We start from the raw sequence: 27,808 nt of genomic DNA, 5'->3' as shown, positions 1-27,808 counted from the left end.
CCTTCTCCTTCCCCTCTATGTGGGTCTCATGGCCTGAGACCACCTGGGCTGGAGCTTGAAGGAAAAGACAAATGGGCCACCCAGGGGCTCTGGCAGAGGAGAGAGGACGCTGACTCTGCAAGCCCAGTCCCTGGATTCAAATCCTAGTTCCATCACACCCTTGCTTTGTGACTTCGGGAAGATACCTCGTCTCCCTGAACCCGAGTTTCTTCATCTCTCAAACAGCTCATGGAAGGTGAGGGGAAAATCCTACCTTCCTCCCAGGGTGGTGGAGGCTGACCACAGGTGTGGAACAGTAGCAGACCTGGCGCTTAGGCACTTCTGTGCTGGGGCCTCACCATTCCCTGCCGGCCTCACCCAGGAAGGCCGAGGGCCGAGGAGGGGCAGTGCAGATTAAGGGGAAGCCCATAAACATATCCAGGGAGATCAGAGGTGAGCAGTACCCAGCCTGCGTGGTGCAAAGTGTCCGCTGACCGCCCACAGAGAAGACAACAGGACAGGAGGGACAGGCGGCAGAACTCCACCTCCACAGGCAGCCTGTGGGGCCTTCAGTGCAGAGGCAAGTAGTCATTCAACAACTGCTCCCTGACTCTCGCTCTGTGCTGGCTGCTGTGGACCCAGAGATAAATCAGCCCTGAGTCTTTCCTTGAGGGTTCCCCAGGCTGGGGTGAGTCACTCTATCACAGAAGGGCAAGCAGTGTTCGGGATGATGGTTCAGTCTCAGACTCCACACAGCAAGGGCCCCTGACGGCAGACCCGCCAGTCCTGCGGCTTGTTGGTTGTGTTTTGCTAACATTTAGTGAGCACACGTGACACACCAGGGAGCCACGGAGCGTGGTGCGTGCATTGTCTCATTCTGTCCCCGTTTCACGGAGAGGATGGGAGGCCCAGAGAGAGAAGTGACTGGTCCCAGGTCACACAGCTGGGAAATGGCGGAACTGGGATTTAAGCCAGAGTCTCCATCACTAATCCCTCACATTTCTCCTTCTCGGGGCTCGGAGCCTCACTGGGAGACTGACAAGGCCAATCGAGTTCTTTCCATGGCATCACGGGGTTGAAAGACCCTGTTTGCCCTGTTTAAGAAGGCGGTGAAAGCAGACCCCATTTCACAGTCTCCCATCCAAAGACGCACAAAGGACTATGCTTGTTTGTTGGTCCATGTATGTGACGTGTCGGTGATGTAAAGGTGCTTGCTGGGGTATTTCTTTCTTAAATTCAGAGGATGAATGGTATTAATCCAGAAACAAAATCATTGCATTAAAATGGGGAGGTTAGTTAGGCTCAGTTATATGCAAGAGAAATATATCTTATAAGAACTTCAGTGGGTGAAAAAGACTTAATTATGAGGTCATGCATGTTGAGAAATAAGTTACATGTTATGTCATAGGTAGAAATTAGAATGAGAATATAGTAGCCCCCTTATTGACAGAGGATGTATCCCAAGAACCCCAGCGGATGCCTGAAACCATGGATAGCACTGAACCGTGCACTATGCTTTTTCCTTTATGTACATCCCTATGATAAAGTCTAATTTATAAATTAGGCACAGTAACCATAACTAATAATAAAACAGAACAGTTATAATATATCGGTAATAAAAGATATGTGCCTCTGCTTTCTCCCAAAATATCTTGTACTGTACTCACCCTTTTTCTTGTGAGATGATGAAATGCCTCCATGATGAGTGGCGGGGCGAACGGTGGGGGTACTGTGATGTCGCGGGAGGCTGCTATGTGCTGACCTTCTAACAGCAAGTCACAGAGAGGATCGTCTACTCCCTGACCCCGGCTGACCACAGGTAACTGAAACAGTGGAAAGCAAAACCACGGATAAGGGGGGACTACTGTATGTTTAATCAGTAGAATCAGTTAGTTACGAATGTCAATAAGATTTTCCTCTTGTCGTATTTTCGCAATAAAAGAAATGTGTTGGGGGACCCTGGGTGGCTCAGTCAGTTGAGCGACCAACTCTTGGTTCCGGCTCAGGTCGTGATGATCTCAGGGTCGTGCGATGGAGCCTGGCAAAGGGCTCCGTGCTCGGCGGGGAGTCTGCTTCTCTCCCTCTCCCTCGGCCCCTCCCCCTGCACACTCTCTCTCTCTCTCTCTAAACTTTCTCTAAAATAAGGAAATATATTGTTTAAATGTGTAAGTGGCACAATGAGGAAGACACACTAGGTTTTAAATATAGTTGATTTCAGTTATCCAGAAAGTCCCTCTTCTCCCAAGCCAGGTAAGTGAGATGGTGTGTGATGGGCCTGTTTCCTCAAATGAAGGGGTGTGGTGAGGGTTCTCAACAGTGATTGCCCCATGGACCCATGTCCCTTCCCAACCCCCAGGACCAATGCCTATGAGGTAAATGGTCCAAGGACAGAAACTTCTTCCCTTTTCCCCAGTGCCCGGACAAGTGCCTGGCATCTAGTGTGCACTCAGTAAATGTGAGATGAATGAAGGAATGCACGAAAGAGGGTGTCATTCAGCACAGGGGTGCAGAACAGAACAATTTGGGCCCTATGGGACTAGGACAGTTCAGGCCCCGTCTGGGCCTGGAGGTTGGACAGGGACATCCCTGGCTGTGTGGGAAGGCCTGGCCTTCAGACAAAACCCCTGCCCTCTGCCCTGCCCTATCCTGGCCTTACTATCCACTTGGCCCAACCTGTAACCACTAGAGGCAACCACCTGGCCCTGGAGGCCGTCTCGGCCCCTCAACTTTCCCAGGTAATCAATGGAAGTATCAGCAGCCCCCACCAGGTGGTGACATTCAGAGCAGCCAGTGTGGAATGCACATGGGAGGTGTTCAGTCAGCTCACCTGCTTGCCTTCCAGTCCCTTCTTCCTCTCTTCACCTTCTGGAAGAGTGAAAAGATCAAGCCAAAGCAGCAGAGCCACCTGGTCAAGTCATCTATGCCCCTGCCTCCGCTTCAGGCCAACCTGACTCCACTCCCATGTCTGGGCCAGGCCGGACCCCGCCGGGCCAGGCCCCAGGGAGGTAGCCATCCAAGGGGAGAGAGGCCAGGCTGCAGGCCTGGTGGGGGAGCCGCCCATAAATCAGGCCCCACTCCCACCCAGTCACTAACAAGCGGGGCTGCCTAACCGCCTACATGGGGTCCCTGCCTCTGGGCTCCCACAGCGGCCTGGAACAGCCAGCTGGCCAAGGCCTCCAGAGTGCCTTGGCCTCCACCCCCACCGCGGCCCCCAGATAGATAGGGGTATTTTTTTTTTCTTTTAGGAGAAGAAAAAAAATAGACCTAAATGAAGAGAAACACCAACAAAGAAGGAGAGAGGCCTGCAGAGTCACGTGGGGGCAGAGACCAATTGGGCCTCCGGTGCCCCCCCCCCAGGGCGGGGAGGAGGAGGACGGACGGACAGGGCCAGCCTACTGTCCGCCTGCCGCCCGCCGTGGCGTGAAGGAGTTCCTGTGTGCCCACGGTCACCACTGCCCCACCTGGGCTGTCGGAGCCTTCCCTCGGACCCCTGGTGCCCACTGTGCACCCTCACCCGGCGTGAGAGCTCTCCTTCCGCTCCGTAAGTGAGGGCCTGGGCCCAGGCCTCTAATGGCCAGCCTCCCTCCTCAGTGCCTCCCTGTGGCCTGGGCCGGCCACTGCCTCCTCGGCTGAGTGACTGGTGCCCGCTGCTCTGGGCAGGGAAGGGGCCAGAGACTGCCCCAGACCTGCCCTCCCATCATGCTACCCCCTCTTCTTCCCTGGGCAGCTGATGGGAGGAGCTAGGCCTATGGGGACAGGCCCCATGAGCGTCTGTGGTGTCCCGCTGTCTACTGGTGGCCTAGTGTTCACAGGGCTGTGTCGGCCCAAGCCTAGCAGTCCGTGAATGTGTCCACTGTCCCTGGGCCTGTCTTTGGATCTCTGGGTCTCCCTGCCTGCGTGTCTGTGTTGTCTCCATGGATTTGTATGGATTTGTATGGATTTGTGTGTCTGTCTCCAACTTCCTTCTGTCAGTCCTCGTTCCGTGGCTGGTCCAGATCAATTCTTCCTTTCCTGGGTATGTGGGTAAGGGTGGGGGCAATGGAGCCTGGGTCAGCCTCAGAGCTCTGAACCTGGGATAGTGTAGCCTCTGGAGAAAAAGGGGGTAGAGGTGAAGGGAGAGGGGGAGAACTGGCTCTGGGCCCAACCCCCTAGGCCACCTGGGTCCCCAATCCGGACTTGTGCTTACATTGCCTGAGTCTTCCTCAGCGATGTCCAGGAGACCCCAGCCCTCCCCCTCAATTCCCTACAGAGGTGGTGCCGGTCCAGTTTTCTACTTTCGGAGCCCCCCCACCCCCATGGAGAGCTATTCACCGGCGCTAGTCCCCACCTCCAGCTCCTGCCAACGCTAGTGTTTCTCAGGGGTCCGATGCCGGGAGTCTGCAGCTAATCTCAGGCTCGGCTCTCTCTCCTTTCTCACCAAGATTCGACCGTGGCATCTCACGAAAACTGCAGAAATCCTTGCGTAGGGCCGAACTTTTTCATTTTCCATGCGGAGAAACTGAGGCTCAGAGAAGCGAAGTGACCTGGCCGGGCTTGCACAGCAAGTTGGCTGCCTATTCTGCCCTCTCTTCCGCGTGGTGAAAGATAGGCGGAATGGTCTGCGCGGGGTCTCCAGCCTTGGCTCGCAGGACCGAGGTGCCAGCTCCAGCCCAAGCCGGGTGGCGGGGGAGGCTCGGGTCGGGGGAGGCTCTGGTCGGGGGCCCAGACGAAGTCGGCCGAGGCCAAGGGCCAGAGCCTTCAGATCGGGCACGTCGCTGCGGGTGCCTAACTGTGGTTTTTTCCCCCGGCTTGAAGATCGCGGCTTTTCGGCCTTGCTGATCTCAATACTCTTCTCCGCGGAGGGGGCGGGGCAAGACGAGAGCAGGCCCCTTTCTCTGGTCTCAATTTTTTCATCTGAAAAATGAGTGACCGGGTAGCCTTTCCCAACCCAGAGCAATTGCTTAGCTTAGCCTAGCCCAGCTCTGGACCCCTTTGTCCCCGGGATGCCGGCCGTTCCCTTCCCCCTCCCCCAACTCCGGGTAAGGGCTCACAACCCGAAGGGGTAAGGGGACACTCTGTTCTCCTAGCTCCCGCGCCCTCGGTGGCTTCAGGTTCTCGCCAGACCTCGGAGGAGTCCCATTTCCGGCCGAGCAAACTGAGGCCTATGGTGGAGAAAGGGTTTGCCCCAGGTCTCCCAGCTGGGTACTGCTGATGGCTTCCGCAGTGCTAAGGCATGCGTTTTGCCCACGCCTCTTCGGTTCATCCGCATGCCCACTCTTAAGGAAGTCCAGTCATCATTACCACTTCGCAGATAAGCAAACTGAGGACGTGTGTGTGTGTGTGTGTGTGTGTGTGTGTGTGTGTGTGTGTGTGTGTAGATTTGCTTGTCCCCAGTGAGGAAATATGGCAGGGCCAGGACACGAACCTGGTTTCTAGCCTTGAACCGGTGCCTTGACCATGGACCCGCACGTTTGCCCTTACCCACTTCCACGCTGCAAAACCACCAGCGCCCCCAGTGTGGCCCTTGCCACGACTAAACTGGATTAGCAAACAGGGGCTCACCTCCTGGGTGGCTCGAGGCTCCCAGGAGCCCAGCACCTGCCCAGATTCCGAGGCGCCCGGGCTGGGAATGGGGGGCCAGGAGGGTGGGGGTAAAGGCGCTAGCCAGGCTAGATGGCGGGGGAGGGCGCGGGCCGGGCCTCCGCCCCCGGATACCGCACGCGCTGATATAGAGGGGCCGGCCCCTGGCCCCTGCCAGGCGGGTTCGCGCAGCGCGCATTGGCGGCGGAGGGGCCCGGGTCCCAGGTGCGCCTCGGTGCGGCCCTGGAGGCGGCGGGGGATGGGGAGGCTGGGGGGGGGGGCGCTCCGAGGCCCCGCGCCCCCGCCTCCCCGCCCCCGGCCCGATCGGCCGTCATCGCGGGCAGGCGGCGCTGCGCCCGGGTGCGGCTCATCGCCGGCGGCGGCGCGACCGGGAGGTGCGGGGCTCCTCGCGGGCGGGACGCGGGGCGCTGCTGCTCTCAGGAGCCGCCAGGTGGGCGCCAGGCGGGCCACGGCCGCCGTCGCGCCCCTTCTCGCTTCCTGGGCCCCGGCTCTGCGCGCTTCCCTCCTGGGGACTTCGACTCTCCGCCCGAGGTCGCTCCCCCGCCTCGGGCTCGGCCCCCCGGAGCCCGCGGGGTCTCCGCCCGAGGTCTCTGCGCCTCGCGCCCGGCCTGCGACTGCACACCCGGCGTCTCCGCTGCGCCCTCCCTCCGCCCGACGTCTCAGACGGTCTTGGTGGCACGGGCTGCGCCTCCCGTTGCCGTCGCTGCCGCGGGCTTTGTCTCTCCCAGCCCGGGGGCCCCGGCGGCTCGGCGGCTCGGCGCTTTCGGGCTCTCGGTCCCGGGCGCCGTCGTTCTCCGCCTGTCTCGGCGCGAGCTCCTGGCGGGGTCCGACCCTGCGGGGCCACGCCTCGGAGCTCGGGCTCCCGGGTCCGGCCGCTCTCCGCGCGTCCTCCGGGACCGGGCCCCCGCGCTGGGCGCCTCCGTCTCTCCAGGTTTTCCCTCAGTGTCTCTGTCTCCCCTCTCGGGCTTCTTTCCCCGGTTGCTCTCGCCTCTCCGTGTCTCGGGCTGTCTCTCGTCTACCGCTGTGTCTCTGGCTCTGCGTCTGCTTTTCTCAGGTTTTCTCTTGGGCCTCTGTCTCTCGGTGTCTCTGATCTCTCCTTCGTTCTCCATCTCCCTGTCTCGCTGTCTGTCTCGTCTGCCCCGGGTTTTCTCTGCCCGGCATCAGTGTGTCTCTGTCAGTCTCGGATTTTCGTTGTCTCTGGCGCCCCAGGGCACTCGCTCCGTTGGGCAGCGTCGGGCGGTAGCTCTCGCTCTCTCTCTGTCCATCTCTCTGTCTCCCCCAGACTCTGTCTCTGTCTCCTTCGTCCCCGGTCGATCCCCAGAACACTCAAGACCCCACTCTGGCCGGGGTCGCCCGGGTCTCCCCCGCGGCAGAGCCCATCTCGTTTTCTCAGAATCGGGGTTTTGTTCTCAGACGAACGAATCCGGAGCGCAGCGCACCGAACCGAGGGTGCCGGATCGGGCGCGACGCAGACCAGGCCGGAGGAGCCCCCGGGAGGGGCGGGGGGCGCGCGGGGCACGAGCGGCGGGACAGGGTCGGTAAAGGCCGAGGCGCGGGCCGCACCGGCAAGATCCCCGTGCGGGCTGCTCAGGGCGCTCCAGTGCGCGGCCAAGCCCGGGCGCGGTGATGGGGGGCCCCGCCGTGGGGGCGCCCACCCCGCCGGCCCCAGGTCTGCCAGTCGCGTCCCGCCCGCGGTGACCCTCTCCTCCCTCCGCAGGCGGACGCCGCGGGCATGGACTATTCGTACGACGAGGACCTGGATGAGCTGTGCCCCGTGTGTGGGGACAAGGTGTCCGGCTACCACTACGGGCTGCTCACATGCGAAAGCTGCAAGGTGAGCGGGCGGCGGGCGGCGGGCCGGCGGACCGGCCGGGCTGTAGGCGCGCGGAGGGCGGGCGAGCGGCTGCGACGCGGGGACAAGCCCTGTCGGGCGGGCCGGGGAGAGGGACACGGGGCCTGGCCGCCTCCCGCGCTGACTCCGCTCTCCCCTAGGGCTTCTTCAAGCGCACGGTGCAGAACAACAAGCACTACACGTGCACCGAGAGCCAGAGCTGCAAGATCGACAAGACGCAGCGCAAGCGCTGTCCCTTCTGCCGCTTCCAGAAGTGCCTGACGGTGGGGATGCGCCTGGAAGGTGGGCGCGCCGCGCTGCGGCCTCCGACCGCTGACCTCTGGCAGCGCGGGTAGGGGGTGCGGGAGGTAGAAGGGGTGAGAGGAGGGAACCCGTGGCCTGCTTGAAGTTTCTGGAGCCCGCCTTTCGCCACTAGCCTGACGTGTCGGCCGGCCCTCTGCGGGGGAGGGGTGGCTCTGTGTGGTGCGGGGACGTGTGCAGGCTCAACGGGCTTGAGTCCAGAGGTATCTGAAAGTGAACAGGGGCGAGAGGATCCTCTCTCCAGCCTCCGAGAGGGTGTGCAGCACCCGGCAGGGCCCCGCAGACCTCCTCCCTCTGCAAGGTGACCTGCGACACCCCCACTGATGCCCAACATCCCCTGGAGCCTTTAGTACCGTTACCAGACAGAGTTCAAGTCCCAGTGCCACCATGTACAGGCTGATTGACCTTGGGCAACTTCCTTAACCTCTCTGAGCTGCAGATTCCCCATCTGAAGAGTGGACCTAACGGTAGTGTCTTCCTCCTTGAGTCAGTGTGAGGGAATTTCATGAAATGCTAGCACACAGTAACTGCTATTATTATTATCATTATCATCATTATCATTATTTATGTTATTATCTGTCCCTCATCACAGCCTTCATTCATCCAGCCCACCCATCTGTCTGTCCATCCAAAAGTTCACCAGGTCGTTCACGTAGTGGGTGAAAGTCCTTCCACCATGTTCTGGGGGGGCCCTTGAGAGGGTGAGGGAAGGGAATACAATTGGTCCCAGAGGACCCAGGCCCAACCCTGCCTTCCCACCCCCATCCTCCCACCTCTCAGTACAGAGGGGAGGACAAACATTTCAGCAGGAAAGCCTCAAACTTTCTGAGGGTGGACAGTCATAGGCTTCCACCCCACTGGCCCCAGCCAGGCTGTGCACCGAGCAGGCAGCTGTTGGCTAAAGTTTTTAAACAATGTAGAAGGCCCCTAGTGGCTCTGGGAGCAGCTCAGCACAAGTCCTGCCACCTAGAGGAAGGACTCCTAGATGAGAGGGGGATGTCCCCATATCCCCAGCTCCGGTCCCTGGGGCCAGGGGAGCTCACTGTTGCCAGTAGCAGCAACACTCCGGTGAAGCGGAGGGAGCAGAGCAGGGTTCTTGACCCCTACGGCAGGAACACTGGCCGAATGGACCTCCAAGACCCCTCCACTCCTGGGCACCAGCCTCTCCCTCCTGCTCTCTCCCTTCTCCTGGAGCTCAGGGTGGGGTCCTGTCTGAGCAGGGGCTGGGGCCACACTGCAGCTGCAGAGGCACACCTGTTGGCTCCGGCTGGTGACACATTCTTGGCCAGGCGGAGGGACATCTGGTCAGCCAGGGAGGTCCCTTCTCCCAGCATGGAACCCTGGCCAGCCCTAAGCTCAGCTTCATATTTGAAGGCAATGGGGGAAGCCAGAGTCATTTTGCAGTAGGGGTTCGACAGAGTCGGGCAGTCAGTCAAGAAGCAGCTGGACACAGGGGACTGGACTGGATGCTGTGAGTAAGGCCGGCGAGGGCCTACTTCCTGCCACCATCTCCCTGCTCGGCCTTGTACTAGGCACCTGAACCCGTTGCTGAGTCCCCAGAAACTCTCAGCCTGGGTCACATGGCATGATACCACTCAGCAGGATGAGAGTGGACAAGAGGCAGGACATCTGGGGCAAGGACAGCGGATTCTGCCTAGATGAATCCAGGAATACTTCTGCGGGTGGTGACCCTAGGGCTGAGTGTTTGGCAGGCATGAGAAAAGGAAAGGGTTTGAGGCAGAAAGAGTAGCAAAGGCAAGGTGGAGGAAGAAGGAGACGTGCCAAGCAGAGGAGTGGAGAGATAAGGTGGAGTGGAAAGAACATGGGGTCTTGTAAGGGGTGATCTGGGAGGGTAAACGGGGCCTTGAATGCCAGGCTAAGGAGATTGACTTCATCGGTGGGCAGGGGGAGCCATGAAAAGGTACTGAGTGGGGGAAGTGACACAGTTTGGGAAAGATCCGTGAGTGTGGCATTATGGCAGGTGGCTTGGACAGGCTGAGGCTGACGCTCTGCTCCTGCCTGCAGCTGTGCGTGCTGACCGAATGCGGGGTGGCCGGAACAAGTTTGGGCCCATGTACAAACGAGACCGTGCCCTGAAGCAGCAGAAGAAGGCACAGATTCGAGCCAACGGCTTCAAGCTGGAGACAGGCCCCCCAGTGGGGGTGCCGCCCCCACCCCCTCCGCCGCCGGACTACATGCTGCCCCCTGGCCTGCATGCGCCTGAGCCCAAGGGCCTGGCCTCTGGTCCACCTGCTGGGCCACTGGGCGACTTTGGGGCTCCAGCACTGCCCATGGCCGTGCCCAGTGCCCACGGGCCCCTGGCCGGCTACCTCTATCCCACCTTCCCTGGCCGTGCCATCAAGTCCGAGTACCCAGAGCCCTATGCCAGTCCCCCGCAGCCTGGGCCACCCTATGGCTACCCAGAGCCCTTCTCCGGAGGGCCTGGTGTGCCCGAGCTCATCCTGCAGCTGCTGCAGCTGGAGCCGGACGAAGACCAGGTGCGGGCGCGCATTGTGGGCTGCCTGCAGGAGCCAGCCAAAGGCCGCCCTGACCAGCCCGCGCCCTTCAGCCTCCTGTGCCGGATGGCCGACCAGACCTTCATCTCCATCGTGGACTGGGCACGCAGGTGCATGGTCTTCAAGGAGCTGGAGGTGAGTCCCTCCTCCCGCCTGGCTGGCCGCTGGGTCTGTGGTGTCCTCTTGCTCCCAAGCCTCAGTCCCAGTTAACCCCTGGATGGAGCTGTCCTGCCCACTGGCCTCAGGCAGTATCTGGGCACAGGGAGGCCTCTCTGGAGACACTGAGGAGCGTTTCTGGTCCATCACAGCCTTCCTTGTCCCTTGCCCCCTCTCCTTTACCCCTCCTGCTCTCTTTTCTTCTCTGTTTCTTGAGTCTCTGTTTGTCACAGACTCTGCCTCTGTCTCTTTCTGGTCCTTCTCTCCCTGGTGTGCTGTCTCCCTGCATCTCTGTTTCTCCAGCCCTTCAGGTCTCTGTTCCTTTATTATCTGGTCAGGGTCTCTGTAGGCATTTATATCTCTTCCTCTGAGACCCTGAGCATCCCCCCACAAAGGACTAGCTGAGTCTGTTGGAAGCTGTCTCTGGCTGCCCCAGCCCCATGTCAAGAAGAGGACACAACCGATCCTGTCCTCCCATTTGGAGAGGCCACCAATCCCTGCCAGCCTCAAATGTCAGAGGTGGGGGTCTTAGCATCTCAGAGTTTGGAGTGCTTGTGGACATTCTCCTTCCCTGCTAAGGTGGAAGGTCCTGCTGTCCCTGGATCTCTTGTGCATGATGGTTGATCTCGTGTGTCTGTGTGTGCCATGGGGGCTAAGTGGGGGACTCTGGGGCCTGTCACTGACCTTCCCAAAGGAGCCAGTCTTCCTTTTTTGCAAGGCTTCCCTTCCCCTGGATTGAAGTACCTGCAGCTAAAGCAAGCAAGAAACCAGCAGGAGAAACTGAGGTCAGATAGGGAAGAACTTCCCAGTCCTCCTGCCTGGTGGATTGAAGGCCCAAGGCCTGGGAGCTGCCTCTCTGGTGCCCTGGCTCCCTGTGAACAGGGTGCTCTGCCAACCTCTGAGGCCCCTTGAGCGCAGGCAAGGCCCAGCCCTCCTTGTTGGCCTGGGCACAGGCCGTCTCTAGTCCAGGCCGATCGGTGTTTGGCTTTCCCCGGCCGGCCTCCCTGGCTGTTCCAGGGCTGGATGTAAACAGCAGGGCCCGCTGCCCTCCCTGCTGGGGCCCCTGCAGCCTTGAGCAGCATTGTCAGTGCTGACGCCTGGGCTTCCTCCAGGGGCGTGTGGCCGGATGGGCCGGGGGCACTGCCTGCCTAGGCTGGGCATAGGGCGGGATTAGATAGGATGTGGGTGCTGTGAGCCTGTGAGGCATCATGGGGCTGGGGGCCTGGGTTACCCTGGGAGTCAAGAATTGGTGGTGATGATTCCTGCTTCAACGATGGAGGGTCTGTGGATGTGCCCTGTATCTGTTGCAGGGTGGGACTTCTCACCCTTGCCCCTTCTCTAGGCCAACCTCATGGATGGGACGAGAGGCAGGGCCTTGAACAGACATTCCCATCTGCCTTTCACTCCCGGCTGGAGGCCCTGGTTGGGGATGAGGATCCCAGGACCCTTGGGTTGGTTGCTAGCTTCCCCTCCAGACTTCCCATGAGCCCCCTGTGCAGAGGGGAGGAGGAGCAGAGCATTCCTGGCTTTCCAGAACCCTAGATCCAGGGGCAGGGCACTTCCTCTGGCCGCCTTCCTAGTCTCTTGGGGTTTTTCACGCAGGATGGGAAGGGCTTTTGTCCCAGCTTTGCTGAGTGTTTTTTCCTGCTTCTGGCTTCTCTGTGGTCCAAACCTTCCTGCTTCCCCTTCCCAGAATCTCTGCATCGAACCCAGGAGTATGAACCATGGTCACCATCCTCTGTAAAGGAGTCTTGCAGATAAGTACCAGCCCAGCCCTTGGAGGGCTTCCTCATCAGCCATGTGGGACTTCTTTCCTACTGGTCTGGTGAGCCCTGGCTGGTGTCTGTTTGCAAAGGCAGAGGTGGGGAAGTAGAAAAGTGGGAGTAGTGCTGAGTGACCCTGTTCTCCCTCTTGGGTGACCATTCACAGCCCCCCCCCCACCTCTAGGCAGAATACATCTTAGGAGACAGAAGTGGGGAGCTCTCTAGCTCTGAAAGTGGGGCACTTGGGCTGGGCAGAGCAGGCTATTGGAGGAGACAGACAGGTACACAGATGATGCCAACGCAGGCCGCCCGGCACTCTGGGAGCAATGGAAGGGGGCCAGTGGGGCCTAGCAGCCGTGCGAATGGCTCTATCTAAGGAAATCAGGGGTTTCTTTGATCTCTGCCTTTCCAGAAAGCTGTCTGAGAAGGTTAAGGACATTCCAGGAAGGGGGAATGGCATAGGGAAAGGCCTAGAAATGTGAAAAGGTGTCTGTGTCCAGAGAGGTTGGCAGGGTCAGAAGCGGAGCTTAGACCAGGAGCTAGGGCTGGCAGGGGGGCCCCACATCCTGGGGCAGGGAGGGCTCTTACCACAGAGCCTGAGCTCTTCCTAGAGGCCATACAGCCCTCTATGATGCTGATGACATCTCATGGCCCAGGGGAGGACCTGGGGTCTTTGCTGAGCTGCCGGGGATGCGGCGAGCCTGGATGCCCTCTTGGGCTTTTCCTCCTCCATTCTCTCTCCAGGCTTAGATGTCCCTCTGTCTCTGTTTTTTATCTCACACAATTGTGGGGTGTTGAGCTGACAGTGGCAGAGAAGTTAAGAACAAAGACCAGGATCAGAGAAGCCTGTGTCCTAGTTCCAGCTCCGTCAGCCCTGCCACTTACCACGGGCGTGACTGTGGGCAAGTCACTACTCTTCCGGGCCACAGTTTCCTTATCTATAAAATAAGGAGAGTTGAAACAACATCTACTTCATGGGTTGTTGCAAGGATTTAGCGAGCCAGGACAGGTCAAGTATTCTGCACGGGGCCCAGCACACAGGAGAGTTTGGTAGCCTGCAGTGGTTGCTCCCTTCCTTCCTGTCCCCTCTCCTGCTGCCCCCCGTAATCCGTAATCCGTACTTGCAGGAGGTACTCTGGCCTGGCCGGGAGGAGTGGGGAAGCAGAGGCTGTACCCATGCTCCTCCGGACACTAGCGTTCCGGGAGAAGATGTGCGGCCACCTTGCCCTGGGCTTGGAAAGCGACTCTGCAGCAGCAAGCTGGCAGAAACACCTGTCCCTGCTGCTCTGCTCGGCGGAGGGCAGCGTGTCGGCCCAGGCAGTCAGCCTCTCTGGACAGTTCCCAGGAAGGGCGGGCCGGGAGGACGCCTGATAGGCATCAGTGAGGGGGAGGTGAGGGCCGAGAGTGCCTAATGACCCATCTTGATATCACTTCACCCTCAACATACAGCTCGGAGGCCCCCGATTGGCAACAGATTGAACTGCTCAGATATATGGTTTCATTTAAACAGCAGTAACTCTGTCAGTCCCGGGCTGACAAACGGTGGCCTGCCGACCACTCGGCTGGGAGAGCGCCACGGCCGGCCCGTGGCATGTCAGCCACTGGAGAATTACAGAGCCCGCTGGCCTTCGGCTGCCAGACGGATCAGACCCCAGGGGGCTCCGGAGGGGGCCCTGCTGGGAGGGAGGTCAGCTCGGCACCCATAAATACCCCTTCTCTGGGGCAGGCTGCAAAGTGTCAAGGCTCCGGAAAGATTTATGGCAAACCGGCAGGAGGGGTGGGCGGCTGGTGGGCTGAGCAGACAGGCCAGGCCGGCGAGGGACCCCAGGGCCAGGACGGCAAATGTCCTTGTTCCCCGGGTGCCAGGGAGGTCTGAGGGCAGAGGAGGAACCTTTGCTTAGGGAGAAAGCTAAGGAAGGTGAAAACCACCCTCTTTGGTTAAGTGAGCCTCTTAGCCACCTGCTTTCCTGTGGAGAGGGCTGGCAGCTAGGGCCTTCTGGTTTTCTTTGAAATAAAAAGATGTGTGTGTGTGTGTGTGTGTGTGTGTGTGTGTGTGTGTGTGTGTGCATGCGCGCGTGCACGCTCATCTGTGAGGGCAGCGTTTTGGAGTTTGGTGTCTTTATGTGTCCATCTGTCCATCTAGAGGAAGAGCGAGTGAAAAGTCCGTTTGGCTGGGGGTAGATGGGAACCTCAGCTGGGGCAGCATCTGCAGGAAGCCCACCACGGGTGCACAGAGCCCTTCACAACGGACACCCCTGTGCTCATATGTCTTCTCCAACCAAAAGAGGGAGGATTTATTTTTCCAATTTCTCAGAACAGAAAATCAGGGCAGAGGAGGATATGTGGCTGAGTGGGGACTCAAACAGAGGGCACAGGGCACCAGGGCTTTGCCAATATTGCATCGCTCTGCCCTGCCGCCCCTATCAGCCCCGTGGGCAGGGCAGCCCCCACTCCTGGGGTCTGAGGTCTGGGTACAGAGTCTGCTCCCAGGGCTTGGCCCGCCGGGTCACTGTGACCCCTCTTGCTTTCTGCACGAAGCTCAGCCTGCTTATCTCCTAATTCTCCCTCTTATCTCTCACTCTTCCACCTCCCCACCCCCCTGTTCCTTCAAGCCAGGCCCAAGGGCCCCGATGGGGGGTGGGCAGAGCCCAGCCCCGCACGTCCACCCTCCCTCCCTTTCTGCTTCCATCTGGGTCGCCCCGGGTAGGCCACTGACTCCCGGCAGGCACCTTCTACTCAGGCCTCGGGACTTCCTGGGGACCTCCAGCAACCTGGCCCCTTCAGGGACCTCTGGTTACCTTAGGCAAGCCTCTGTCTCCTCATCTGTAACATGGGCAGAATGTTGATAGGACAGGGGTGAGGAGGCTGAGGCGAGCGTGCTGAGAGTGGGCCCCATCACAGGTGCTCCCAAGCCTTGCCTCCATCCTCGGAAACTGGTGGGGAGGCCGCCTGCCCGTGGTTCTTTGGGGATTGGCCACTTTCTGAGGAGCGGTAGGAGAGAGGTCCCTGTGATTCAGCCTTGCCTGGGCCTTAATCTCTCCTGGTCCCTCCAATCCAGGGCTGGCTGCGGCTGAGCTATGGGCCCCAGTTGGGTTTTTTGCTTTGACAGTAGCGGGGCTCTAGAAGCACCTTCTGCCAGGAGAGAAAGGGAGAGGTGTACGGGTTCTTGACACAGAGATGAGGTGAGCAAGGGAAGACGGGGGCTGGTGACCCAGAGCAGGACAGAGACAGGCCCTCCCTCTTGTTCCCAGCCATGTGGGCCGTGGAAAGAGTGGGCAGGCCAGGCCTGAAGGAAGCCTGTGTGTCCAGCCGCTCACTCGCTCTCTGTACACTTGTTCTCACCCTCCCTCGGCCCGAGGATGGGCCCCAGGCTGACCCCAGGGGAGGCGGGAACAGAGGGGAGGACGCTTCTACCCCCAAGAAGAGAGAGCTAGTCATTGGGCATTGCCAGTTCCCCTGAGGCTGGGGGCTGCCTGGATCTCTCTGGCCCCTGAGTTGGGGGTACATCCTCTGTGCTCCCTGTGTCTGTCTTGGGAGCACATATCTGTTCATTGGTTGCTCATTCGTCCCTCCTCCGGAAGCCCAGAGATGAGCTGGACACCAGCCCTGCCTTCCCAGACCCCACAGGTATTGGGGGAGACAGAGGCATGAATTGGTGCCAACAGATGTGGCAGGTGCCACATCCAGGGGATGGTGAGGGCACCGTGGAAGGAGGAGGGATTGGGGAGAGCTGCATGGGGGACATAGCGAGGGTGCCATGAACCCCTGGGTGGCTGGGTACTCTTCCATCCCTGACAGTTTAGAGCGTGGATCTGGAACCAGACGGAGCAGGGTGACCTGGGGCAAGTTACTTGACTTCTTGGGGTGTCTTCTCTCCATAGACTGGGGATAACAATGGTCCCAGCCTCCTGGGGTCATGGAGCTGCAGCACAGTGACCAGTAGCTGTCATAGTTTGCATGCATCACGGGGCAAGGCCCGGGAAGGTGCCCGGAAAGTACTTGCTGTGCGGATGGCGTCAGCGAATGAGCCTCCGGTGCTGGGAGGGACTGGCGTCGGCATGCTGTCTCCCTCAGCTGACCTGCAGTGCCCTGGGCAGTTCTGAACTCCCAAGAGAGCATAGTATCTGTCACTGTAGAGGCTTGTGGACTGAAGGCCAGCCGTGGCTCTGGACCGGCCCTACCTCTTTATGATAGCAGGAGAGTCCCTGTCCTTCTTTGGGTGGCAGATTTTCATCTAAACAATAGAGGTTTCGGCCAGAGGATCTCTGAGGGCCCTGCTGGCTCTGGCACCCCACGGTCCCCAGTCCCACTCACCACGGGCACGAGTGTCCACGCCTGCCATGCTAGAATGTCGTGACCATCTGGGGCAGAAGGATACCCCCCACGGGGCAGTTCCTGTCCTTGCCCTGGGTGCCCCACTTTGCCCACTTGACAGATGAGAGAATCAAGGCTCAGAAGGCTATAGAACTTGCTGAAGGTCATGCACCTTGTAGGAGCAGAGCTGGGGCCTGAAGCTCGGCCTGTCAGAGTTCTGAGTACCTCTGCTGGCCCTTTGTGTGTGTGTATGTGTGTGTGTGTGTGTGTGTGTGTGTGTGTGTGTGTGCGCGCGAGCGATCCCTGCTACACTTTGATGAAGTAAGCAGATAGGCAAAGAGGGCACGGAGAGGGGAAGCAGCTTGCTCAGGTCACGATCCAAGTGACCCTCTGAGTCGTGAGCTGGGAGGGGGTGCTGAGAGGAAGGTCCCCGGCTGTGCCTGGCTGGACCCCAGCCCCACACGTGCCTCTTCCCTCCAGGTGGCCGACCAGATGACGCTGCTGCAGAACTGCTGGAGTGAGCTGCTGGTGTTTGACCACATCTACCGCCAGATCCAGCATGGCAAGGAGGGCAGCATCCTGCTGGTCACCGGGCAGGAGGTGACCAGACCCTAGCGCACCCGATGCCAGGCCCTGAAGTGTGCTTCCAGAATTCTGAGCCCAGAACAGTTCCTAGGCCCTGGGCACCCCAGGGCTGGCCCTGGGCACCCCAATGTCAGCCCTTCCCCTAGGTTCATGCTCCACCTCCCTCTGCCCAACCCTGGCCCTGGCCTTGACAGGTGCCAGCCCCTAGGAAGCAGCTCAGGGCTCTTGGAGGGCTCTTGGAGGAGGTGATGGTGGCCCTGGGTCTTGAAAGAACAAATAGGGGCTGGTCAGGTGGTAAAAGGGGGTGCAGTCCCACCCCCACCACAGCAGAGGGCACAGCATGGACAAAGGTGCACAGGGGAATGTTTAGAACTGCCGAGCTGTCAGAGGCTGCTGGTGTGTGGGTGCTAGTATGGGGTTTGGGGGGCCAGGAGCCCTGTGAGGTGAGAGGTAAGGCTGGGGGCAGGCCCTAAATCCTGAGTGAATGAAATGGGCGAAGGAATTTGGGACCCCCGCCCCACCCCGAGCAGGGAATTAGAGGCCCTAGGATAGGAGCGGGGAACTCCTGAGATCAAGCAGGGAGCAACAGGAGAGTTTTAAGTGAAGAAGGGCTCATCCAGGTTGTATCTGAGGAAACACACGGAGGGGACGAGATGGGGGGTGAAGAAGTCGAGGCCATTGTGGAATGCTGGGGACCTGGGAGGGGGCAGTTCAAGGAGGAAGATCCCCAACTGGTAGGAGGACGTGTGGGAGAAATGGAGGGAGGGAGGGAGAGAAAGAATAGAGGCTGATGCCAGGGTCTAGGCTGTGGAGGGAACACCACACCCGAGGGGGAGACAGGAGGAAGAGCCGTTGACAGGCACTCTGGGGGTGGGGGTTGGAGGCTGAGGCCCTGCTCCCCATCCCCTATCTCTAACCCAGGCCCTTGGTCCTCCTGCTCCGTTCTTGCCCTGGGTGTCTCAGGGCATCTAGGGCCAGGGAGTGCTGGTCCCAAGGGTGGGACTTGGAGGCCACCTGTGAATGCAGATGGGGGAGTGTGAGGTATGAACGTGTTTGTATGTTTGTGTTGGCCTATGTCAACATGCAGGCCGAAGTCTCTGAGGCCATATCTCCACACACGTAAGCATGTGGTTGTTGAAATCTGCCTGTCACCATGTGTGGGAACGCATACATGGGTGCATGACCATAAAAGGGTGTGTGTGTGTGTTCACATCATGAAACGGGTCCAGCGCCCTGTGAGGGTGTCTGTGAGTGTGTGTGAATGGGAGCTGAGGTGTGACCACATCCCCAGTCCGAGTGGCCACGTGTAGGCGTGTGGGGCCCTGGGCACTCACGTGGCCGTGTCCACGTGGATCCAGGCCGACCAGCCCCGGCCCTGTCCCACACCCAGCACAACGTGGTGTTTGCTGCCAATGCCACACAAAACACAAAAGCTGCTTGTACCACGGGGCCTGGCAGCAGCTCTTTGTGTGAGAAGGACCCTTCAGCTCTCCCCCCACACCCGCCTGCCTGGGGTTGGCTCTGAGGCCGCGGGGTGCTCAGCGCTGGGCCCGGCAGCGTGAGGAGCCCTGGGAGCGCGGGGCCCTGGCTGCGGGGCTCGGAGGGTTTCTGGGGACCTGAGGAGAGGCTCTCCCCACCTGGCTCAGCTCCAAGGATGGGCACACCCGACCCCCCCCCCAGCCTCCTCCCGAACCTCCCCTCCCCTGCCCCTTGTCCCTACGCAGAACCTTGCACCCGGGCCCGCTGCTGCCCCCCGCACCCCTTGCCAGGCACAGCCTGACCCTGGCGTCCGCCCGCGCAGGTGGAGCTGAGCACGGTGGCCGCCCAGGCGGGCTCCCTGCTGCACAGCCTGGTCCTGCGGGCACAGGAGCTGGTCCTGCAGCTGCACGCGCTGCAGCTCGACCGCCAGGAGTTCGTCTGCCTCAAATTCCTCATCCTCTTCAGCCTTGGTGAGTGCGCCCGGCCCGGCCACGGGCGGCGAGGGGGCGAGGTAGGTGGTGGGCCCAGCTCCAGGAGGCTCTGCCCTGGGGGGACGTCGGTGGGCAGGGACCCCTCCTGCAGTGAGGAGAGGAAGGGATGAAGGGACCTGACCCAGGCCTGGCTCTTATAATGGAGGTTGTTTCCTCTCTGGGCCTCAGTTTCTCTGTTTGGAAGTACAGAGGACCAAGACAGTGTCTAAGTTTTGCCCTTTGGGGGACAAGGACTCCTGAGAATTCGGCAAATTCCTGGCCAAAAGCCCTAGAAAAGGGCCCAGGTCACCTCCAGAAAAACGCCTGTGTGATTTCATGAGGTTTTGTTTCCTGGCTCCCATCCTGGGGTCCCTGTTTTCCCGGTTCCCTGCTCTAGGGAGCCCAGCTTCTGACTCTGGGCTCCCCACTCATTCATTCACTCAGGTATTCATTCTGCAAACCTTTTTGGAACATCTGCACTCTGCAAGGCACTGGGGACACGGGGTGAACGAAAAAGATTCCCAATCCGTATTGTCACGAAGCCCACCTTCTCTTGGGGGAGAGACAATAAGCATAATATAACTAGCAAGCTACAGCAATGAGTGAAATGATTAGTCAGATGTATAGGCTGGAAGACTGGGAGCAGAGCTAGGGAGGAAAGTAAGGCAGGGAAGTGGCAGAAGTTGAGCCCCGCCCACCAGCCCCACTCCCTGACTTGGGGTCTCCTTCTCATCCCACTCCTGACCGGCCCAGCCTGTGCTGCTCCAGCCTCCGCCCTCCTCAGGCTCTCCTCAGGCTGGCCTCCTGTCCTCCCTCACCTGGCAAGCCACCTGTGCCTTCCCTGGGTCCAGCAATGTCGTGAACATGGACATGTCCTCGCTGTCAGGTGGCTGGCTCCCAGTCCAGTCGAGGCCTCCAGCTAGTGCTGCTGGAGCGCAGACAGAGAGATGGGGACCCAGAATGGGGAACAAGGGCTCTGCCTAGAAGGCTTCCTGGAAGAGGGACATCGGAGCAGGGCCTTGGAAGATGAGTAGGAGTTTGTTGGAGGGATAAATCTTTTAGCAGGGGTGTAGATGGGACGGAAGGTCAGAACAGAGGGGCATGGATGCCTCATTGCTTGGGGAGGGGGCAGGATGCAGATTTCATCTTTGTGGTCGATTGCATCACAGCCCCAGTCTGGCAAGGGAGCACCTGCCCAAGAGTGGGGAGAGCGGGGCAGGGTTGGGGGTAATTAGTGAAGTGTTGACCATGGGAAGCCCAGTCCTTGGGCTATGGCCATGGTCTCCTGACTCCAGCACAGCAGGCTGGTAGCTGGAGGGTTTCTATGCAAGGCTACAGGGCTTGAAGGGGACAACCATGGTGCGGGCTGGGGACAGAATCTTGGGCAGCCAATTAGAAGCTGTGGCCTGGAGCCCATGGAGGGGCCTTAGGGGCCCAGGCCAGGCTGGCTTCAGTTGGGGAAAGCTCCCTCCTGGTTCCCTCCAGCAGCAGCCACCTGCCGGGCTTGTCTCTGTGAGCTGCCGGGCTCTGGGAACTGGCTCAGGCCAAAGGCATGGTGGTGCATGGTTGGGGGTGTGGGGACTAGAGGAATTATGTGCATGTTTGTGCCTTTGCATTTATACCTTTGTTTTCACACATGTGCAGACTATGAACTGTTACAGGCTGGCGGCTCCTTACATGTCACGTTGTAGAAAGAATCTGTATGTAATTGGGGAGTGATGGGAGATCTGGAGACAGGAAGGATTTAGAACGCACATAGAGTGTGGGGTCCAGTGGTTGGGGTATTTCTTGACCTGACACCCATCAGGAGGCCTGCAGGGAGGTCCAGAGGAGGGGTGGGTGGAAGATGGGCTGCCAGCCACCAGCCTTCTTGGCCAGGCCTCCCTGTAGAGCAGGTGCCATGTTTTGGCTTTCTAGACCCCAGGGCCCGAGACACACCCCTGCAGCCCCTGCTCCTCTTCCAACAAAGCCCTGGATGCTGGGGACTGCCAGGCCCAGCCCAGCTGTGGCCTCCACCAAGATCAATCCAGGCCTCCTCCCTGTCTGGGGTGTAAGGATAGCAGAGCTGTGCCCAGCCCTCTTCCCCTGGTCCGGGTGAGTGGCCTGTTCTGAAGCTCGAGTGCCTGCCCCTCCTTCTTGCTAGTCTTCCTCCTGTTTGCCAGAGGGGGTGGCTGGGGCCCAAGAGACAGGGACTATCTCCAGTGCTTGTCTTGCATAGGCTGGAAGGGCCGGATGCAGGAGCGAGAGTGTGTGCATATATGTGTGTGTGTGTGTTCTCACACATGTGAGGCAGGGCGGAACAGTGGTTAAGAATGGGGACTAGAGACAGACCACCTGGATTCTAAATCTGGACTCTCTCTCTGGCTGTGCGCCGTTGAGCAAGTCACTCCCCTCTCTGAGCCTCTATTTTCCCATCTGTAAGATGACCATCATAATAATCCTTAATTTGCTATGAGGTTTTCATGAGGGAATTCCCCCAAGTGCTCAGTGCATGGCCTGGCCCCTTGGAATGTGCGTTGGTGTTGTTTTCCTCCTAACTATCGTCCACCAGTGAGCAAATGAGCAAAGAAATGAATGAAGTGAATGAATGATCAAGTCAGTCTCCGTCTTTATCGCATGCTCTGGCACGATGCCTTATCACAGGGATGCGGGTCTGGCTGAGGTGGGTGAGGGAGCGCCCAGCCCAGCAGGTCAGAAACTAACTCTTGGAGACCAGGTGAGGTAGAGAGGCTGTTGGCTGACAGGCTCCGCATTCCAGGAGGAGACTGAGCAGGCCAGTGTGATCAGGGTTGGCCCAAAGAGGAGAAACCACCCACACCTAAGATACCACGGAAGGCTTCTTGGAGGAGGGGCCTCTGAGCTGGGCCTTGCAGTATGAGTAGGAGTGTTCTAGGTGAAACAAAGCAAGTGGCAGCAAAGGGTTGGGCAGAGGGATGGGGAATCCTGGAAGTCTGGTGTGGTCGTGGGGCAGGGAGGGGGTGGACTGGAGGCTGGGGAGGCAGGCAGGGACTGAGCTGTGCAAGGCTTCGAATGCCAGGCCAAGGACCTTGACCCTTCCCTTGGGAAGGCTTTTCAGCTGGAGTAACATGATCGCATTTGCATTTTAGCAAGGTCCTTCCAGCTGCAGCATGGGAGAAGGATGGCGGGTGGCAGCCCAGAGCCCTGCAAGAGGCTAGACCGAGGGCTGGAGTGAAGTGAACAAGTTTGGGCAAGATGAGGGAGAAGATCTGCCCAGAGTCTGCCCAGACTCTCCCATATTCCCCACCCCTAAGCCCCAGGAATAGGTCTACAAGGGACCTGGAGCCCAGAGAGGGACGGCTACTTGCCCTTAGACCTCCAGCTGGCACACTGGGCATCACCCTGGGGGCAGTGCCTCCCTGGACCGGGCAGCCCCATCCCCTGTGACGACTGCCCCCTCCCCTGCCCCTCGCCTGCAGGCCCCCTCAGTGCCTCCTTCCCGCCTGCCTCCACAGAAGGGTGCCATTTGGCGTCTAAATAGCCGTCTCCCCACAGGCCTGGAGGCAGGTAAGGAGGTTTAATTAAAATTAGTGCCTCTCTCCTGGCAATCGCGGTGTTTATGAAGATGGGCCCGGCTGGCATTGTTCCGCAGAGGACTTAATCGAAGCTTAATGGATTGACCTAACATTCGATTTCCTGACTCCCATTGAGGCGGCCGCCGCAGCATTCCCTTAAGCGTTTGCAATTTACCCACTGCTCCGCGCCAACAAAAGGCCGCCTGAATAGCAGCCCCACTCGAGGGGCCATTGTGCGCGGGGGCGCCTGCCTGAGTCACTGCTATTGGGACAACATTCTTTATGCCTCGCTGGAATGAAAGGATTATTCAAATATTCAATTAAACCGTGAAAAGGGGGCTTTTCTGAGAACCTGGGGGCCCCCAGCTCCGCAGAGCGCTAGCAGGCTGCTCTCCGAGGTGGGGGTGCCATCTCCCAGCCCCCTCCCACCTCCCACCTCCAGGATTGCCAGAGCTCAGCAGTCTGGGGAACACTCCGGGGCTTTTCTCCCCCGTGCCCATCTCCCACCTGCGGTGTCCCGGGGCCCAGAGCTGGGCATCCTGTGAGGCAGATTCGTGTGCCCCATTTTGCAGATGACGGGGAAACAGCTCAGGGGAAGGGCCTTGCCCAAGGTCACCCAGTTGGTGATAGAGCTGGGATTTGAACCCCTGACGTATTAAGGGGGCAGCTCCAGGTCTGTGACTCCTGCTCCCGTGTCCAGTGGAAGGAAGGCATGGTGTCCAGTGGGATGTTGGCTCTGTCACCCCCATTATCCCACAGAATCCTCACGACAGTCCTTTAGCAGGGGGCACAGGGAAGTGGGAGAGGGGGCTATGACTTGACAGTGGTCTCTCCAGGGTGAGGAGGAAGAGGAGTTTGGAGTCCAGAGTAACCTTGGAAACCTAGGACCCCAGGGATGGGGGCCCTTGGACAGGACACCTGGATTGGACGAAACGTCAAGTTTTCCTGCTCTGCTCTCAGGAATCAGTGTCCAAGCTTGACCCCGCCTGGGCTTACCCACGGGGCTTTGGAGCCAGGAGACCTGGGTTTACATCCAGACTCTGGCATCTACTGGGAGTCCCAGGCACGCCCCACTGTCCCTGTGCCTGGGGGATGTCCTTTCCTGCCTGCCTGGCTGTCTGTGGGGATTAACTGAGCTAGTGCACGATGCCGGGGGCGGGGGTGGGGGCTCCTGGGAAACTGGGTGCACTTATACTGTAGTCATTGGGGCTTAACTGGTGACTGCTTCCTTCCCCCAGCCCGGTAGCCCACCGCATGGGGGCGGTGGGGGTCTCCAGTCTGCAGACAGCTGAGAGATCCAGAGAACTGCTAAGAGTAGGGGCTGTCCCCGAGCTGTCCTTGTTCGCACCCACCCCCTGCACTCCACCCCATTGTCCCCGGTACGGTGCTGCGGTGCTGTGGAGAACAGTAAATCCTGGTAAAGCCGAGGTTCTGGTCCTCCCAGCCCCCTCCCGCTCCTGCCTCTACTGCAGCATACCAGCCCCTCCTCCTCCACCCCTGGCTGTTTCCTCTGGGCCCCCCTACTGCTGTGTGGCCTTGAGCTGGTCCCTACCCTTCTCTGGACCCCCAGAGTCCTAATGTGCATTGTCAGAAGGCACTGTCAGAAGAATTGCCCAGTCTGGGCCGGGGGTGGGGGGCAGAGGGCAGTGGGGAGAGGTGGGGGTGGGAGGTGAAGGTAGACAGGACCCTATGGGATGAGAGGTTGGGACAGGGATGGGGTCAGTAGACACCTCTTGTGCCTAGGAGACTGGCTTCGGAGAGGGTGGGGCCTTCCCATGACCTTTGAGTATGTCTGGAGTAGTCCAGGCTAAGGAGCAGGTCTGCAATGTACAGTTGAACAGGTTGTTCACTGCACAAGGGCACCTAGGCCAGGGATGAATAGGGGCTGACATCCAGTTTGTATGCCCCTAGCCATACTGTGTCTGTGGACAAGGGGGAACTTCTTTCTAATTGGCACAAAGGTGCCTTATGGGCTCATGGTGATCCTAGGGAGGCGAGGAAGAAAATGACCCTGGCTCACTTACTGAAGGGAGGCGAGGGGGCCAGGGGTGGGGGTGGAGGACTGGGGCCAGATCCTGCCATACGCCTTGGGCCCAGCTCGGGTTTCCCTAAATCCAACTTTGGACAACACAGGCCTCAGCAGGCGCACCGGGGGCGGCTGGGGATCAGGGTTGCCAGGAGCATCAAGCCCTCCTGACGCGGTGGGGGTTAAGAGGGATTAGAAGGGCCAAGGGCCGCGCATGCTGGGCTCCAGACTCCCCCGCAGCCGCAGAGCTGTTGGGGACGGGGGCAGAGGAGAAGTGGACGGATGACCGCTTTCTGAACCACTGGACGCCGTGTTGCAGGCCAGGCCGGGCTGGATTTGGGGGTGGGGGACCAATTCTGTGGATTCCTGCTGAACCTCAGCCGACAGGCAGGGCACCAGCTGGGGGCGCTGCCCAGGAGCTCAGAGACACCTGCCAAGCAGTGGCAATTTGAGTGACAAATTGACCCTCTGGGGGCCCCTGGGGGCCCAGGCACCTGTGGAGGCCCCGGCACCCAAGCTCTTAGCCCTGCAAGGTGGGCATGCCCCATTCACAGAGGAAGAAGGCCTTGCAGGCCAGGAGGGCACAGGGCACAAGGCTATGGCTCCTAACTGGTGGGACTGGGATTTGAACGCCAATCAGCCTCTCTCCAAAGACACTTTATTTTTTGTGTCTTCACTGGACCTCCACTGGCTGTGCAGGAGGCATTGGTCACACTCCTCTGTCCCTGGTACAAGTGACCACCAGTCCATGCAGGGCTGACTGTCCTCGTCCCTCCCACGGCGGCCACGCCTTCACGTCTAACTTGGATTCCTCGTTTGTCCCTGTTCTTACATAATGTGCATGCTTCTGCACAAGCATTTTTTTTTTTTATTATGTAGACGGCTTTGCCTGGTAGATCTCATTCTGGGTCCTCCTTTTCTGTTTTTACCACTTAGCTTTGTGCTTTTTAAGATCAGTCCCTTCGCTCTGTGTTAGGTCTGCTCCATTGCCTGTGTCTCCTGCGTGGGACTCCCTGGGGTGCACCTCCGTGGCCCCATGAGAGAATCTCCTTGCGGTACCGCAGGCTCTTGATCTGTCACAGGATAGACCGAAGGAGCGCCTGTCGCTCTCTGGACTAGGGCCACCAGTGCATGTGCCTGGCAGCTGCGAGATGGGTCCTTTGCCGTCAGTGTGTCTGTCTGCTGATGGTGCTGATGGTGACCATCGTGGGGATGATGGCAACGGGACAGTTTTTTTGTTTTGTTTGTTTTTTTAAGTAGGTTCCACGCCCAGCGTGGAGCCCAACATGGGGCTTGAACTCATGACCCTGAGATGAAGACTTGAGCGGAGATCAAGAGTCAGACGTTTAACCGACTGAGCCGCCCAGGCGCCCCAGGATGGTGTTGACCCTGGGGCTGGGGACTGTGTTGATCGTGGTGGGGGGAGAGCAGGGGTGCTTCTAGGGGATGTTGGTGTTGGTGTCGCCGGTGACCGCGGCTGATGCGATGGGCTGGGGATGCTGACAGAGCTCCTTCTTTTGCAGATGTGAAATTCCTGAATAACCACAGCCTGGTGAAGGACGCTCAGGAGAAGGCCAATGCTGCCCTGCTGGATTACACCCTGTGCCACTACCCGCACTGTGGGGACAAGTTCCAGCAGCTTCTGCTGTGCCTGGTGGAGGTGCGGGCGCTGAGCATGCAGGCCAAGGAGTACCTGTACCACAAGCACCTGGGCAACGAGATGCCCCGCAACAACCTGCTCATCGAGATGCTGCAAGCCAAGCAGACTTGAGCCTGGGCTGGGGCCGGGCTGGGGGTCGCAGCCACCCCCAAGGGCCTCCGGATGGTTGAGTTTATTCTGCCAACCCAGGAGCCCCACCCTGTAAGCCCCTGCCCCTGCGCTCTCTGAAGCCCCGTGTTTGGGAAGGTGGGTGAGGGGGGACGGGGCCTGGCTGAGGTAGGGTGGCCCCACTGGCACCTGCCTGCCGCTCAGAGGGCCCCAAGAAGGCGGCTGCTAACCACCCCTCCCCCTCCCCTTGCTCCCAGCTGTCTGTCCTGGAGTCTGGAAGCACAGGTCCAGGGAGGAGTTGTGGGATTCCCTGGTGGGCCTCCATGTCCCTTGGGTCAGAAGTTGTCCCTTTCCCCTCTCCGGGAAACAGAAGCAGAGAGACATTGAGCAGGCATCAACTGGGGGAGAAGAGAGGGTCTCCAGAACCACCTCCCAGAGACCAGGAGGGAAGCCCTCTGTTTTGTAAACTAGGGGTCACTGAGTTTGTGAAGTTGGTCGGGCACTGTGGGGCCTAGAGGACACTATGGGGTGGGTTTGGACCAAGCCCTCCTCCCTAGCCCTTCGACCCCATCTGACTTGTGCAGGGGAGAACTCTGACATGCTATCTGAAAAGAATTTCACTACAATCAGCTCTCTAGCCCTCTCCCACTGGAGGAGAAGTTTCTATCCCTCTCCCACCAGGGAGCTAGAACATTCTAGCCCCGCCCACAGTTGGCCAGCCCATGCTGGTATGTATCTGCAATGGCTGTAGTCAAGAGATTTGTGGGTTTGGGGGTTTTATTTGTTTTTTAATCTAGTAATCTAGATACTCTTTGAAAGGTGTGTATGTGGGGGGGCAGTGGACGGATTTGAGGATTGAAGCTGGGACTTGGGGATTAGCACCAAATACTGCCCACGGTTTCTCTCCAAACACCCGCATGCCAAGTACCCCTGGGGGGTGCTGGACCATTGTTTCAATCCAGAGAAGAGTTGTTGCTTGCCCCTCCTTTGATGAACAGCAGGTGTCCTGTCGGGGCTCAGAGTCTCTGTGTGTGGGAATATGGGTGAACTTGAGGAGGGTGTATGGGTCTCCAGATGGGGGACATGGATAATAAGCCCCTTCCTCATTGGCCCTGTCCCATTGGGTCCCTTGCTGCAAACCTTCAAGCTGGGTCTCAGCTCCCTGGCCTCCTGCCCTGTGTCTTGAAGGACACTCTCCAGGGCCAGGCGCTAGGGGGAGGCCTTGGCTGTCCTCTGTCCCCGGGCTGGGCACCCACTGTCTTTCCTGCTTTCATGTTGCCATTGCAGCTTGTGCTGAGCCTACCCAGTTGGCGGTGACTGGGCATCCATGCCCCCCTGCCTTCCACTGCCCTGTCTCCGTCCTCGCCCCTGCCACTGAAATGTGTGCCCCTTCCAAGGCCAGAGACCCACAGCCCCAAAATGAGAAGTGCCCTTAAGAATCTCCCCAGCCCCTGCAGCCCTGGAATAAATTTTGCAATTAGTTTCCA

The 27,808-nt window shown here is 59.3% G+C and overlaps 1 protein-coding gene across 1 annotated transcript; it reads left to right on the top strand.

Moving 5' to 3' along the window:
* Positions 1–837: 837 nt before the first annotated feature.
* Positions 838–27,808, top strand: NR5A1 (nuclear receptor subfamily 5 group A member 1). The gene is made up of 8 exons (XM_026513943.4): positions 838–1,798; positions 3,225–3,520; positions 7,277–7,393; positions 7,552–7,693; positions 9,737–10,362; positions 16,941–17,060; positions 18,847–18,994; positions 26,077–27,808. Exons 3-8 carry the CDS (start codon positions 7,292–7,294, stop codon positions 26,322–26,324), a joined length of 1,386 nt encoding a protein of 461 aa, XP_026369728.2. The 5' UTR covers positions 838–1,798; positions 3,225–3,520; positions 7,277–7,291; the 3' UTR covers positions 26,325–27,808.

This window comes from Ursus arctos, unplaced genomic scaffold, assembly GCF_023065955.2.
Source record: "Ursus arctos isolate Adak ecotype North America unplaced genomic scaffold, UrsArc2.0 scaffold_18, whole genome shotgun sequence".
In the NCBI taxonomy this organism is placed as follows: Eukaryota; Metazoa; Chordata; class Mammalia; order Carnivora; family Ursidae; genus Ursus; species Ursus arctos.
The sequence above is the reverse complement of the archived record's forward strand: the minus strand, read 5'-3'. Positions and strand labels throughout refer to the sequence as shown.

Coding starts and splice junctions, on each gene's coding strand:
- NR5A1 (XM_026513943.4), top strand. CDS start 7,292: ATGGACTATTCGTACGACGAGGACCTGGATGAGCTGTGCCCCGTGTGT. Junction 7,394..7,551: donor TCACATGCGAAAGCTGCAAG/GTGAGCGGGCGG, acceptor GCTCTCCCCTAG/GGCTTCTTCAAGCGCACGGT. Junction 17,061..18,846: donor TGCTGGTCACCGGGCAGGAG/GTGACCAGACCC, acceptor CCGCCCGCGCAG/GTGGAGCTGAGCACGGTGGC.